At 38.1% G+C, this 16,764-nt stretch overlaps 1 protein-coding gene across 2 annotated transcripts in view; it reads right to left on the bottom strand.

Moving 5' to 3' along the window:
• Positions 1–16,764, bottom strand: part of RABL3 (RAB, member of RAS oncogene family like 3) — a 37,548-nt gene that overhangs the window by 20,376 nt on the left and 408 nt on the right. For both annotated transcript variants that reach the window (XM_041771381.1, XM_041771390.1), the window contains exon 2: positions 11,705–11,796. In XM_041771381.1, the coding sequence (XP_041627315.1) occupies positions 11,705–11,796 (92 nt within the window). The remainder of the gene's footprint in view (positions 1–11,704; positions 11,797–16,764) is intronic.

Genomic DNA, 16,764 nt, shown 5'->3' with positions numbered 1-16,764 from the left:
CCCAGGACCCCGATCAGGACCCAGGCCAAAGGGAGATGCTTAACCAACTGAGCAACCTAGATATCCCAAGAATTTTTTTTTTTAAATATACATGCCTACAAAAGCAAAGATAAGCAAGTGAGACTACATCAAATGAAAGAGCTTCTACACAGTAAAGGAAATTATCAACAAAATGAAAAGACAATCTATGGAATGGGAGAAAATATTTGTAAATTATATATCTGATGGGGGTTAATATCCCAGTATGTAAGAACTCACATGACTAAATAGCAAAAACCCAAGCAATTTGACTTGAAAATGAGCAAAGGAACTGAATAGGCATTTTTTTTTTTTTTGAAAAAAAGACAAACAAATGGCCAACAAGTACATGAAAAAGTGCTCAACATCACTAATCAGGGAAATGCAAATCACAACTACTATGAGGTATCACACCACACTTGTTAGAATGGCTCTCATAAAAAAAAAAGACAAGAGATAACAAGTGTTGAAAAGGATGTGAAGGAAAAAATACTCTGCACACTGCTGGCAGGAATATGAATTGGTACAGCCACTATGGAAAACAATATGGAGGTTCCTCAAAAAATTAAAAATAAAACTACCACACAATCCAGCAATTGCACTTCTGGGGATTTATCCAAAAGAAATGAAAACAGGATACTGAAGAGCAATCTACACTCTCCTGTTCATTGCACAATAGCCAAGATATGGAAACAACTTAAGTGCCAGTCAGTCTATGAATGAATGATAAAGATGTGCCGTAAACACTTACACACACACACACACACACACACACAGAGGAATGTTGTTCAGCCATGTGAAAAGGATCCTGCTGTTTGCAAACACATGGATGAACCCTGAGCGAATTATGCTAAGTGAAAAAAGCCAGACAAAGACAAATAGTGCATAGTACCACTTACATGTGGAATCTAAATAAAAAAATCAAACTCATGGAAGCAGAGTAGAAAAGTGCCAGAAGTTGGGGATGGTAAAGGTTGGTAAAAAGGTCTCAGTTATAAGATGAATAATCTTAGGATCTAATTCATAACATTCTAACCATAATTGATAACTTTGTATTGTGTATTTGAAATATACTAAGAAAGTAGAACTTAAATGTTCCCACTGAATAAATAAATAAATGTGAAGTGATGGATTTGTTAATTATTTGGATAAGAGGAATCTTTTCACAACTTATATTAAATTGTCATGATAGGGCAGCCTGGGTGGCTCAGTGGTTTAGCGTCTGCCTTCGGCCCAGGGCATGATCCTGGAGACCCGGGATGGAGTCCTACATCGGGCTCCCTGCATGGAGCCTGCTTCTCCCTCTGCCTATGTCTCTGCCTCTCTCTCTCTCTCTCTCTCACATGAATAAATAAAATCTTTTAAAATAAATAAATAGTCATGATATACACTTTAAATATCTTACAATTTTATTTATTATACCTCAGTAAAGATGAAAAAGAGAGAGAGAAAAAAATCCTTAGAGAACAAAAAGAAATATATAAGCCAGACTTACTGAATTAGGACCTTTGGGTTTAGTTCTAGGCATGTGTAATTTGAACAATTCTCCAAATGATTCTGCTATAACCCCTAGTTAAGAACTGCTGAATTTTATAAAATAGAACTACTTTGGTTATCAGGAGACCTGAACTAAATTCTTGATTGCCATTATCTTTGACCCTCAATTTCTTTACCTATCTATACAATGAAGTTGCATCATGTATTTAGTGTCTTTGAAATAATAAAAAGATAGCAGATAAGTTAAAATAGATATCAGAAAATGTACTAAAATTCACATATTACACTTAACAGAATACTTCACACTTTTTACTCACTCAGTTTTTTTTGTCCAAATACTTTTGTCTAAGGAAAAATTTAAGTAAGATACTCTACAGACAGCCACACTGACAAGAGAAGACAATTATTAGACTGACGACAAAGAGGATAGGACAGAAAAATGAGAACAGCAAAGTCATAGCAGTTGGGACCCTTGTGGACAATGAAAAGTTTCTCCTGTATACTATGATAAAGGTATCACTATTTTGTTATATGGCAAAATAACCGATTAAGATAAGATGTGATCATGCCAAGTCATCAATAAAAAAGTTAAACTATAGGAGTTTTGTTTGAAAAAGCAGGGAAATTTATATCTTATAATGATTTCTAAGCAAAGCCACTGAAATGATTAATAAGGAGTCAGTTATCTGCTATTGAAAACCTTAGTCACTTTAGTGAAGCCTTCTTGACTCTGCCCCCCTTCCCTGCCTCAAACCAACCAGAGCCAGTTAGGTACTACTATTTGCTCCCATCGCACCTTGATAAGACGTTAAGATCCATCTATTATTTCGCTAACCATATTGTTTTATTTATCTGCTGATTTATATTCTATTAGATTGTAAGCATAAGGCAAGGGGCTGCGCATTATTCGTATTGGTAGACCTAGAAAAGAGCATAATACCTAGCACATATTAGATGCTTATATATGTTTGTTTAAATCAGTGAATAAGGGATCCCTGGGTGGCGCAGCGGTTTGGCGCCTGCCTTTGGCCCAGGGCGCGATCCTGGAGACCCGGGATCGAATCCCACGTCGGGCTCTCGGTGCATGGAGCCTGCTTCTCCCTCTGCCTGTGTCGCTGCCTCTCTCTCTCTCTCTCTCTCTCTCTCTATGACTATCATGAATAAATAAATAAAATCTTTAAAAAAAAAAATCAGTGAATAAATTCAGGATACTTCATCTTCCAAGGTTTTATTACATTAAGCTTATTATTTTACTGAATTCCAGTGCTTCTCAAGTACAGTTCTGAGAACAAATGAAAACAGAACCAATAGAAAGCTTGTTAAAAAATACAGATTCAAGTTGAATTTTTGATTTAATAAATAAAATATTACAGATTCTTAGACCACTCTGGAAGCTTCTGGGGTGAAACTCAAAAATCTGTATTTTTAAAGAAAGCTCCCTAGGTGATTCTGTAACATAATTAAGTTTGGCAACCAATGCAGTACATCACCTTTTTTCTCTAAAATTATTTCAAACGTTTAATTTTGCCTCCCCAAAAATATTTTAGTGACTCTTCTAAGAATAGCCACCATGTAATACACCAGGTAGCATGCCCTCTTAGTCTTGCAATGTACCAAGTCTGTTAGCCAGCTCCCTTAGGCTACGTATACTCCCAAGCCACATTGACCTCCTCAACTATATTCTTCTCTACCACAAAATATCTTCCCTAATCAATTCTTTTCATGTCTCCTTGCAGAGTTACAAGAGAAGGTGCCCTTCTTCCTTTCCAATTTGCTCAATCAATATTTAGCTTTACTTATTTCAAATGGAATGAGTCTAAGAACTTTCAACCAGTAGCTTATAGCTTGTAGCTATGATATTATATCTTTTATATGGGTGAATGATCGAAGGGAAAGCTTGACATTACAACAAGTATTGCTTTGGACATAGTAAGTGGTAAGCTGGTGCTATGCTAACAGCCCAACATGATGGGACAGTTATGGCAAATTATAAGAAATATGTTTTATATTTAAATCAGGTCATCAAGGATCTGATATACTTAAAGTCATTACAGATTGACAGCTATACAAGGAAGGATTTTCTCAATAGGTAGCAAAAGTATGTGCTGATCATTAAGTGGGAAAAGGAACCATACTTCTCAATGCTGCTATTACTTTAGTACTTCTCATTTACTCACCTCGTGATTTTTTTATTGGAAACTAAATCAAGACTGAGTACAAAAGGTTTTGCCTCATTTGAAGAGTTTACTTATTATTTGTAACTTTTAAAAAGCAGAAAGAGGCTCTCTGCTCTTACCCAATTGACAGACAGCCACCCCTTCTGGTGCAGTGACAACCAGGACCCTGAGATGCAATGGTGAAAACTGGAGTAAACAGATTTGGCCATATTGGGCACCTGGTCACCAGGGCTGCTTTTAACTTTGGCAAAGTGGATAACTGTCACCATCAGTGACCCCTTCATTGACTTCAACTACATGGTCTACAGGTTTCAGTATGATTCCACTCATGGCAAATTCAACAGCACAGTCAAGGCTGAGAAAGGGAAATTTGTATCAATAGGAAGCCTATTTTCATCTTCAAGGGGTGAGATCCCACCAACATTAAATGGGATGATACTAGTGCTGAGTATGTCGTGGCATCCACTGGGTCTTCACCACCACGGAGAAGTCTGTGGCTCACTTGAAGGGTAGGGCCAAGAGGGTCATCATCTCTGCCCTTTCTGCTGATGCCCCCAAATTTGTAATGGTCACGAACCAAGAGACGTATGGCAACTCCCTCAAGTTTGTCAGCAATGCCTCTGAACCACCAACTGCTTGGCCCCTCTGGCCAAGATCATCCATGACAACTCTGGCATCATGGAGGAACTCATGACCACAGTCCATGCCATCATTGCTACCTAGAAGATGATGGACAGCTCCTCTAAGAAGCTGTGACATGACGGCCAAGGGCCATCATCCCTACTTCTACTGGCACCGCCAGTCTAATAGGCAAGGTTTTCCCTGAGATGAGGAGAAGCTCAGTGGCATGGCCTTCCATGTCCCCACCCTCAGCGTGTCAGTCATGGGTCTGACCGGCCACCTGGAAAAAGCTGTCAAATACAATAACATCAAGTAGGTGGTGAAGCAAGGAGCATCTTGGGCTGCACTGAGGATGGCTGTCTCCTGTGACTTTAACAGTGACATCCACTCTTCCATCATAGATGCTGAGGCTGGCACTGCCCTCAGTGACCACTTTGGCAAGCTTACTTCCTGGTATGAAAATGAATTTGGCCACCATGCCAATGGGGTAGTGGACCTTATGGTCCACATGTCCTGCAATGAGTAAGAGCTCCCTGGACCACTAGCCCCAGCAGGAAGAGAGAGGCCCTCAGCTGCTGGAGAGTCCTTGCCCCAACTCATCCACCAACACACTGAGAATCTCCTGACTTCTACACAGTTTCCATTCCAGACCCTCTAAAGAAGAGGAGAGGCCTGGGAAGCCCTACATTGTCACATACCATCAATATACTGTACCCCTCCCCAAAATAAAAAGCAGAAATTTAGTAAAGAAAATGATGCACATTAAAAACACTGGATGCTGTAAATGCTCTCTAATAATGTGGTTTACTATGTATGCCTGCAAAGTTACTAAAGAGAGACAGAAGGCAAGAGGTTTTAGGAGAGAGTTGGGAGAAAAGGGGGAAGGATAAAAAGAGCAACTAGGAGAGTACACTAGGGGAGTGGGAATTGCACTTTTCTAATTTGCTGCTATAGTTCCAATTCCTTGCAGTGTCTGATACCCAGGAGGTATGCAATATATGTACTAAATGAACAGATGAATGAATAGAAAGGTTACTGCTAACGGTCTCTTCCTTTCCAGTAATCTTATGCTGCTCTAGCCAAGCTCATGTCGCCTATTACCAAAAAAGCAACTTTTCCCTTGTATTCTGTACCCATTAACTCCTTTATCTAGCCTCTAAACTGTGCAAGATTGATTAAAACTTGTCTCTATTTCCTCTCCGCCTACCTGCATCATTTGGTGTCTGCCACTAACGTTCCATTGCACTTTCAAAGGTCAGCAATGACTTCATCACCACCATTTTTTTCTCTCTCAATCCTTATACATCTACAGTATTTCATATCAAAACTCAATCCCTCCTTCATGAAATTCTCATCTCCCTTTGCTCTTGTGGTAGTTCATCATCTTGGTTATCCTCTTACCTCATTGATCAATCTTTCTCTGACCCCTCTTTTCATCTGCAACTCTCCAAATCTACCCCAAGGTTTTCCCTCAGCTCTCCTCTTTCTAAATTTGCTTTTTGGAAAAATTCATCAACTCTCATGATCTGGGATTATTTCCATGCAGATGATTCCAACTCAGAATTCTCTCTTGAGCTTCTCTACCTCATCTCTGAATGCCTTCTGGACAGTGTCAGTTCGATAGCTTCACCATGTCCAGAACTGAATTTATTATCCTTTATTTCCCCTTTGCTGATACTGTATATTCCTGTTCTTGAAGAAATAGTCCATTGAGTCGTTAACACCCAATATAATTTTCCATTCTTTATAAACACCTCACTTTTTCTCTTGAACTGCTGTAACACGTATATTCTCTATCAGTGCTGTCACAGAACATTCCATAATGATAGAAGTGTCCAGTATGGCAAACTGTGATTGTTGGGCAGTTTAAATGTGGTTAGTTCAACTTAGGAACTAAATTTTTCATTTCAGTTATTTTAAATGTAAATTGCCACATTAGTCTAGTGGTTACTGTATTTAATAGCAGTAGAACAGTTTTTTCTTAATACTCTTTTGGAACAAGAAGCAGGACAGAGTAGTACTCAAAAGCATAGGCTCTTGAACCAGGTTGCCTGGATTTGAATCCCAATCCCATCATTTACTTGCAATGTGACCTTGAACAAGACATTTAACACCTCTGTGCTTCCACTGCTTCAGGTATCAAATAGGGGCACTAATAGTACCTCCCTCGAAGGGTTGTTATGGGAATTACAAGAATTAGTATGTAATTGGTGCCTAGGCAAAGTAAGCACTGGGAAATATTAGCCATCTTCCATTATTATTATTATCATTTCTAAAATCATTCACATATATAAAACTTATCTCACCTACTAGATCCTACTTCACATTTTTAGCAAGGATAGAGATTGTCTTTGCTTTTTAAATTTCTCCCCAGTGTTTGCACATTATGCTGCCCAAAGAGGAAGTCAATAAATATTGATTGTGTGCAATGTGTAAATTAGAGTTAAAAATCCCATTAAAGTGAACTAGAAATGACAAGTCAATTTCCTTTTTTATAATTTGTGAAAAGATTAAATTCTGTAAGTCTTGTTTTCATAAGTAGGAGTAGCCATGCATTTATATTAGTCACATTAGACTTGGGGCAACAAAATTAGAAGACAGTAATGAATGAAAAATACTGCAAAAAAAAAACTTTTCTTTTTTCCTTCAATTCAGTATGAACACCTCTCTACCGCATACTAAATCCAAAATGTTAGTAATTACTGAGTGCATACATTAAGTTCATTAGTTTCCCCCAGTACGTGAAATTAAACAATTACATTATCACTTTTATCATCTTTATTTTTAGTTGGCTGTTAGATGTGAAATGAGCTAAAAGGGAAAATTCTTTCAAACAGTTTTTGAAGAGGATGTATTCATGGATCTACAAGGATTCTGGAGATACCCTCCCTCAGCTTTCAATAACACAGAAGCTGGAACTGCAATGTAAAGCTGCTACAGGAGAAAGTGTTCTTCCAAGCTATTTAGGTAATGGTTTTATCATATTTAATCATTCTTGCTAGAGGAAAGAACTGTTCCCTTTATTATGACAATAGTCAAAACAATTTACGTCTATGACAACTTTACTTAAGATTATCATTTTAAAATGCCTTTTACTTATGTTGTCATTCAAGAAATGCATTCTTCTCAAAGATGGAAGACAGACCAACCAGCCCAAGATACAGTGAAGAGTAATAAAAGCAAAGTAACTTTCACCTCCATGCCTCATTCATTGACAACGCAATTCAGGCAGCCTGGCTTTATAGGAGTTAATTAGTACCACGCTCATTCTGGTAAAATTAGTCACAGTAAACACCACCCACAAACCTGTAGGCTAGCTAAAGCAGGTATACTAAAGTTCAGAGACTGATTAGTCTAAGGTCACTCTTGAGTGGTCACTGACCCAGAAAGTAGAAGTTTAATTTTTTAAAAATTCTTTATTTAAACTCAATTCACTTAACATATACTATATTATTAGTTGCCAGGGTAGAATTTAGTGATCCATCAGTTGAATATAACCCTCATTGCTCATTACATCAATTACCCTCCTTAATGCCCATCACCCAATTATCTCTTCCCCCTACCCATTTCCCCTCCAGCAACCTGTTTCCTAGAGTTCAGTGCCTCTTATTGTTTGCCTTCCTCTTTTTCATGCTTTATTTTCCTTTGCTTCCTCTATGTTCATTTTTCATTTTTTAAAAAGATTTTTATTTATTTATTCATGAGAGACACACACACACATAGAGAAGCAGAGACATAGGCAGAGAGGGAAGCAGGCTCCATGCAGGGAGCCTGATGTGGGACTTGATCCCAGGACGCCAGGATCACACCCTGGGCTGAAGGCAGGCGCTTGCTTAACTGCTGAACCACACAGGCATCCCATCTTTTTTGTTTCTTAAATTCCACATATGAGTAAAGTCATATGGGATCTCTCTTTCTCTGACCAACTTATTTTGCTTAGCATAATACCCTTTAGGTCCATCCGTGTCATTGCAAATGACAAGATTTCATTCTTTTTGATGGTCAAGTAATATTCTATTGTGTGTGTGTGTGTGTATACACATATATAACTATATATATATATATATATATATATATATATATACCACATCTTCTTTATCCATTCATGTATCGATAGATACCTGGGCTCTTTCCATAGTTTGGCTTTGGTGGCTATTGCTGCTATAAACATTGGGGTGTATGTGCCCCTTCAATCACTGTGTTTGTATCCTTTGGATAAAAACCCAGTAGTACAATTGCTGGGTTGTAGGATAGCTCTATTTTTAACTCTCTGAGGAACCTCCATACTGTTTTCCAGAGTGGCTGCTCCAGTTTGCATTCTCACCAACAGTGTAAGAGGGTTCCTCTTTCTCCACATTCTCGTCAACATCTGTTGTTTCCCAACCTGTTAATTTTAGCCCTTCTGATTGGTATGAGGTGGTATCTCATTGTGGTTTTGATTTGGATTTCCCTGATGCTGAGTGATGTTGAGCATTTTTCATGTATCTGTTGGCCATTTGTATGTCTTCTTTGGAGAAATATCTGTTCTTGTCTCTCTTCTTTTCAATGTTATGCCCTCTCACAGAAAGGGATTTAGAAAAGTCCAAAAGGAAATTTTTTCCAGAACTTGCTATTGGCAAGTTGCCAACTGAACTCATTCTCTAGTATTTGTTTTTCTTCTACATCTAAGAATTTGAGAATGTGGCAGATGGAAATGACGTAGACATTCATAGACATTCTGACTTCAAATTCACTGAAATGCTACAAAAGTATTTTTTAAAAATAAAGAGGGTAAACTCAAGAAAATCAAAGGGAAATCCTCAGATGCTAAAATCTTTTAAAAGCAAATAGAAGAAATTACCTTCAGAAGAAATAATAACTGAAACGAAGAACTTAAAAACAGAGTAAGAAGTAAGAACTGATCCAGAGTCAGAGATAGCTTCAGGGGCCAGACCCTCCAGCTTTAGTATCCATTCAGGAATGGAGATCTGTTTTCCGGCTTTAAAGGCAAGAATATATATGGGGGAGTGACAAAGACTAGACTATAGCTCCCTTCATGAAATCTGGACCCTTGGTGAGTTGCCCAGTCAGTGACAGATCCACTATCCACTATCCACTGGAACCTCAGGTAAGAATGGTACAGAATAAAGAGTCTACAAAAAATGGAAACCACAGGCCCGTACTGTAATTAGATATTTGGAGAGTATACATTATCTAGATAGCATGGAAATTCCTAGCTTTGAAATTTCAAGTACCACTGAAATCCCTAGGGCTCTGGAAGCAACAGAAATGAAAGGGTACTGCACTTTCACAACACAGCATACACATCTTCCATAGGGAAGAGGAAAAAAATCCTGCTGAAGATGTAATCATCTTCAAAGAATTATAAACCATACAAAGAGATACATTTCCATGAAGTACAGTCAGCACAAACAGCAAGTAGAATATCTACCATTTACTCAATAAATAAATAAATAAATAAATAAATAAAACAATCCAAAAGAAACCATAAAATAGTATATTAAAAATGATTAAAATAAAGAGTAAATAATGAAAAAGAGTAAATAATGAAAAATCAAGATATTGTGAAAAATTTTGACATTTGAAAAAGAACCAAAAGGAATATTTAGAAATAAAAAATTACAGTTACAAAGGTGAAAAGCTTAATGGATATATTAAAAAACAGATTAGACATGGTTGAAGAGATTCTTAATTAACTGGAAGGCAGATAAGAGTACATGATCCAGAATGCAGAAATAAAGGAGAAATAAAGAACAAAAAACATGGAAGTAGAATGAAAAGATAGGACAAAAATCTAACAGAAGTACAAAAGAAGAGAGTTGATGGAAAACAACAGATAATGGCTAAAAATTCTGAAAAATGAAGACAGACATGAGAGCCAAAACTTTCTGATAGAATGATTAAAAATGAATCCATATATAGATATAAATTAAATTAGTAAAACTACAGAACACTAAAAAAGGGCAGCCCTGGTGGCTCAGCGGTTTAGTGTAGCCTTCAGCCCAGGGCATGATCCCAGAGACCAGGGATCAAGTTCCACATCCGGCTCCCTGCATGGAGCCTGCTTCTCCCTCTGCCTCTCTGCCTTTTTCTGTGTCTCTCATGAATAAATAAATAAAATTAAAAAAAAAATAAAACATCAAAAAAATCTTTTATTTTTTTAAGATTTTATTAGTTTATTCATGAGAGACACAGAGACACACACACAGAGAGAGAGAGAGAGAGAGAGAGAGAGGCAGAGACACAGGCAGAGGGAGAAGCAGTCTCCCTGCACGGAGCCCGATGTGGGACTCGATCCTGATGTGGGACTCGATCCCGGGACTCCACTATCATGCCCTGGGCCGAAGGCAGGCGCTAAGCCGCTAAGCCACCCAGGGATCCCCCCCCCCAAATCTTTTAAAAGCAAACAGAAAAAATTACCTTCAGAGGAAATAATAATTAGGCTGACAAAAGAGTTCCAATCAGCAGAAATATAAGTCAGTCTGTGGAACAACAGCTTCAAAGAACTAAAGGAAAAGAACTGTCCACTGAGCTAACTACCATTCCTTTTTTTTTTTTTTTTTTTAAGATTTATTTATTCATTCAAGAGAGACAGACTGAGAAAGAGAGGCAGAGACATAGGCAGAGGGAGAAGCAGGCTCCTCGAAGGGAGCCTGATGTGGGACTGGATCCTGGAACTCAGGGATCACGACCTGAGCCAAAGGCCAGCGCCCAACCTCTGAGCCACCCAGGCGTCCCTCCTATTTATTTCTTAACTCAATGGAGAGATCTATACTTGTAGAAGAGACATTTGAACAGGACTAGCTGGGATTAGCAAAGACCAACAGTATCGGGGAAGACATTTGGTAAAAACTGCGCCTGAATTTCCTAAATTTGAGCTGTAACAGAAGACCTAGATCTTAGGTTCCAGAAGCTTCTGCCTTTTCATAGATTTGTAGTGAAACGTTGTCTGTCTTAGTGCCAAAGTAAACAGAATTATTTATGGAGCATCTTAAGTGAACTCTAGATACATAGCACAGTAATTAAAATTGAAGTCTCTGGATTAAGACTACTTAGACAAGATCGGGTCCCTTCAGGGTAGTAGGCCGTAGATTGGATTAAGACTATATAGGATTACATCTTGATTTGGCTTTCTTTCTGCACTGAGTCAATTTCATCAAGGTACTTTACTTCTCTATGCCTTAGTTTCTATAGTTATACCTCACAGTTTAAAAAGATTTAATTAGAAAAGACATGTATGGCATTGGCATAGTATGTAGCAGAGTAGGTGGTTAATAAAACCCCAGCTATTATTATTAGTTTTGACTACAGTAGTATAATTTGATCATTGTAGTTTAAAGGGCTTATCTTTAATATGATTATAGAAAAAATAAAATATCAGAAACACATACTCTGACATCTACTGAACAGCCCACAGTCCATGATGGATTTCCTAGTACTTGATTTTGGCACAGAAGATGAACCAGTGAAGATTTCCCGACACCTGCAAAAGATATAAGAATTCTAGTCATATAAGAGATATGCTGAAATATTTATTATGACAAAAGTAAGTCTGAGCATATGAAGTAATAATGATATGTAAAGTATGGTTGTTTAAAGGGTGGTCACACTATACCAACCATTTAATTAGTTTTAATGATAAAAAGATGGTTAAAGCCAGCTTTTTCTCAAATTATTCTTGAATACTGTCAGTAACAAGGATTCACCATTTTACAATACCTTATTTAGACACTCTAGTTCTCCCCATATAGTGATTTCTTTCTTTTTTTTTTTTTTTTTAAAAAAAAAGATTTTATCTATTTATTCATGAGAGACCGAGAGAGGCAGAGACACAGGCAGCAGGAGAAGTAGGCAGGCACTCAACCACTGAGCCACCCAGGTGTCCTGTATATTAGTGATTTTTATTTTTATTTTTTTATTTTTTATTTTTTATTTTTTTTTTATATATTAGTGATTTTTAAAAGGGAGCCAACAACTTGGCTCAGACTTAGCCCTTTGGAAAAAGAGAAATACTCTGTTCCCTCTTCTAAGATAGCACTTTATTTTCTTGTAAATCTCTTGGGTTCAAGGTAATGTATTTTTTTTAAAGATTTTATTTATTCATGAGAGACACAGAGAGAGAGAGGCAGAAACGTAGGCAGAGAGGCAGGCTCCATGTGGGGAGCCTGATGTGGGACTCAATCCCAGGACCACGGGATCACACCCTGAGCCAAAGCCAGGTGCTCAACCACTGAGCCACCCAGGCGTCCCGGTAATGTAGTTATTAATGCTAGAACTAGCATTTAGGACATCCAAATGAAGAGGAAAGGGAAGTTCTGATGCCTGTGTGTCAAATCACTCATTAGATTAACAGCATTTGGGGATGCCATTATAACAAGCAGAGTTGGTGAATCTTTATGCAACACTAGTTGTATCAAAAACTTAGACAATCTCTTTGTGTGCATTACTGTGTATGAACCTATCAGTTCTGTTTATTTATTATAAAAAGCTGTATTTACAATCTAGAAAGAATTTTTAAAAAAGAAAAAATTGACTGAAGAGCCCTATAGGCAATATGTAAGTTTATTTAATATCATAAGCAGGGTTTTTCTAAAAGCACGTTGTTACTGTAAATATGTACATGGCGTACTTAAAAACAATAAAATCTATGCCTTTGTTTGCACAGCTGGTCCTATCTGGAATATCCTCCCCATCCTCATTTCATTTCCCCTTCCCCACTGGCCTGGTGAGCCAATCCTTCAAGACTCAGCATCTGTTTAGTTATAAAGTCTTTTTGAATTCCACAGATAGAACTACAGACACTATCCACCATCCTCTGGGTCTCCACTGTACCCTTTACATTTTTCTACAAAGCACTGAAAACACATTATTACATTTCTTAGTTAATAGGTTTTATTCACTTTGTTTAAATTTTTTGAGGGTTGGGACTGGGTTTTACCTGTCTCCAGTATTCAGAACAGGGCCTTAATTAGTATTTATTTAGTGGTAAAATTTTCCATGTTATTACAGAATCTTCATAAACATTTTTAATGCCTCCACAGTAGTTCAGAGTAGACATAACAATTTACTTAACCATTCCTTCTCACTATTAGGTATTTAACTTTTTCACTACGCTCAGAAAAGACTTGTTCAAATTAAAATTATTTCCTTAGTATACCTTCCCAGAAGCAAAATTAATATGTAAAAGGAAATGAACATTTAAAGTTCTTGATATATGTTGACAACTTTCACCTGGTTAATCTGTCACCAGCCTGCAGGTCTTGTTGCACCTCAACAGTATTCTGTAGTTGCTTTTACATCTATGTTAACTTTTAAAAAAGATTTTATTTATTTATCTGAAAGAGAGAAAGCAAGAGCACAAGCTGGAGGCAGGAGAAGCAGACTCCCCTCTGAGCAGGGAGCCCGCCTCAGGGTTACATCCCAGAATCATGACTTGAGCCACGGCAGATGTTTCACCAACCGAGCCACCTAAGCTAATTTGATAAAAGAAAAAAAGGGACATCTTGCTTTACTCTGCACTTCTTTATCTTCTGGTAAAGATCTATATTACAATTATCTGTGTTAATCAGTTCTTTCCTCTCTTATGAATTATCTGTTGATGATCTCTGTCCATTTATTTCACGGCTTTTAGTGTTATCAATGTGCTTAACTTCTCTCTATATTAGCTGTCTCCTGTAATTGAATCAAATATTTTCCCAGCTCTCTCTTTACTTTTTGTTTTTTTTCAATACAGACATTTAAGATTTTTGAGTACGCAAATTTGGCACTGTCTTTGTATCTACTGCACTGCATCGGATATGTGATCTTCAGGGCACATTGTTGATTTCTGTGTTTACATGTAGGCTGTTTATATCCGAGGCATGTATCTTGGAACTTAGTTATGAGCCTGAGGCAAGGCTTGGGCGTCCAGTTAAGCATAACTTGTGTCAGTAAACATATCTATGCAGCAATACTGTATAGTTCTCCATGAATTCACTGCTTTCGGTGATAAGAATTGACTAACACTGGATAGACTGTCAACAGAACAATTGAAGTACCAGGAAAATTGACACAAATTCATTTCTTTCTTTTTTTTTTTTTTTTTAAGATTTTATTTATTTATTTGACAGAGAGAGAGAGAGAGAGAGAGAGCAAGCAGGGGGAGTGGCAGACAAGAGGGAGGAGGAGAAGCAGGCTCCCTGCCAAGCAGGAAGCCAGATGTAGAGCTCAATCCCAGAAGCCTGGGATCATGACTTGAGCCAAAGGCAGACACTTAACTGACTGAGCCACTCAGGCGCCCCTAACTATTCTTTTTTTTTTTTTTTTTTTTAAATTTATGATAGTCACAGAGAGAGAGAGAGAGGCAGAGACACAGGCAGAGGGAGAAGCAGGCTCCATGCACCGGGAGCCCGATGTGGGACTCGATCCTGGGTCTCCAGGATCACGCCCTGGGCCCAAGGCAGGAGCCAAACCGCTGCGCCACCCAGGGATCCCTACCCCTAACTACTCTTTAAGAATTTTGGGAGGTGGGACTCCTGGGTGGCTCAGTGGTTGAGTGCCTGCCTTCAGCTCAGGTCGTGATCCCTGGGGTCTTGGGATCGAGTCCCGCATTGGGCTCCCCATGTGGAGCTTGCTTTTCCTTCTGTCTATGTCTCTGCCTCTCTCTTTTGTGTTTCTCATGAATAAATAAATAAAAATCTTTAAAAAAAAAAAAAGAGAGAAGAATTTTGGGAGGTGCTAATTCTATATTTCCACCATTACAACCAAATTAGATCAAAAGACACTTGATTCGCACGGAGAAAAAAAGATCCAATATAATTAAATAAGTACCGGTTCCAAATTTAGTTGTAATATGTAAAGCTCATTCCTTATCTTGGAAAGAACAAAGAAGAAAAAGATATGTGCATATCAATGAGACTTTCGGGATTCCTTGCTAAATTATCAAATATCCCTATGGGATACAAAACCCATCTCTAAATTTCAAGTCATTCTTTCATGTATTTATGAAATCCTCAAAATTTCACAGGGGAAACAGCCTTTATTCATAAGTAAACTTTGACGTTTGAATACAAAGGGAGATGAGTGTAAAAAGTCAGTAGATCAATGTTAAAAGGGAACTGATAAAAAGGCAGTAACTGCACACATGGCCTAATATCATAAATGTGTGATAAGATCAACCGAGTGGGCATGATTATGTCTTCTGTTTTACAACTAAACTATAAGGAAAAAGAAAAGCTTATTAATTGCCTAATCACCTTCCCACATTTAATGCAGCAGCCAATTCAACCCTGTTATGTAATGCACTGATTCCACAGTTATAGCCTCAGCACTTACTATAGTGCCTACCGTGTAGCAGGTACTTATGTATTTCTTGTGAAAAAGAAAAAAAAAATCAACTAGTTCCAACAATATGTAACATCAAAGGTTTGTTAGATGCAACAGAGAACTGAGTTAAAAATGAGAGAGAACACCCACTTCCAGGTATCATGAACCGTATTACCTCTGGATTCCAGTCTCAGATTCTACTTGGTGATGATACTCTTGCCAAGTCCCTTTGGACCATCATTGCTTTGTTCATCTGTATAAAACCGAGTGGCTTCATTAAATTAACTTCAGCACCACTTCAAGCTCAAGGACTGGAGTCGACAAACTGGATTATATTCATAGAATCTCATAATGCAGCTTTCTTAAGGGAATATTAAATAATGCTATCTATAAAATATTTTGCAATGCAAATGATCTTCAGGCAACGTGGAAACGTTCTTAACCTCCTGCCCTCTACCACAATGGTGCACGGTCTGTGAGGCTAAGTTTTCAAGCTGTTTGGGGTATGTGCCCTCTCCACCTCCGAGCATCTGGTACAATGCCTTTGCTCACAGCACACATTCGTAGGTCGACTCCAGAAAAGCGCATCTGCGAAATGCACGGTTGGCATTTATTCCGAGTTCTTAAAGAACAACAGATGTGGAAGTCATCGTGAAGTAAGAGAAGGGTGGTGGGGTGGGAGGGGGCAATGCAGACTTCCATTTTAGTTCTCAAAAGTCCAAGGTGTCAAAAGAAGAATTTTAACAGCTAGGATTATTAAACTGCGCTCAGCATGAAATCCCAGCTGTCTCGTGATACGGTTTTTTAAATCTTAATTGCTCTACTTCTTACAACCTAGCAAATAGGTTTGCAGTTAGGGCTACAGAGAGCAGAGAAACCAAGAAGCTCCGATGAGAGTAAAACAGGACTAACCCACGATTTCATTTCATCATATGGTTCAGTGCTTAAGGGTGCGGACTCTGGGTTCAAACGGGTTGTCATTTACCTCTCTCCCCTCTTCAGTTTTCTCATCTGTTAAATGGGGTTAAGAGGGCTGCTCTCCGGTTACATGAGTCAATACATGGAAAGCACTTAGCACAGTGTCCTCCTCCTCAGCGCATGTTTTGAGTTCTGCAATGAACAAAAAGCTCTTGAAGGCACGACCCCA

The sequence above is a fragment of the Vulpes lagopus genome, chromosome 1 (assembly GCF_018345385.1).
Source record: "Vulpes lagopus strain Blue_001 chromosome 1, ASM1834538v1, whole genome shotgun sequence".
Classification (NCBI taxonomy): Eukaryota; Metazoa; Chordata; class Mammalia; order Carnivora; family Canidae; genus Vulpes; species Vulpes lagopus.
Note: the sequence above shows the minus strand (reverse complement) of the source record. Positions and strands in the feature narration are given on the sequence as shown.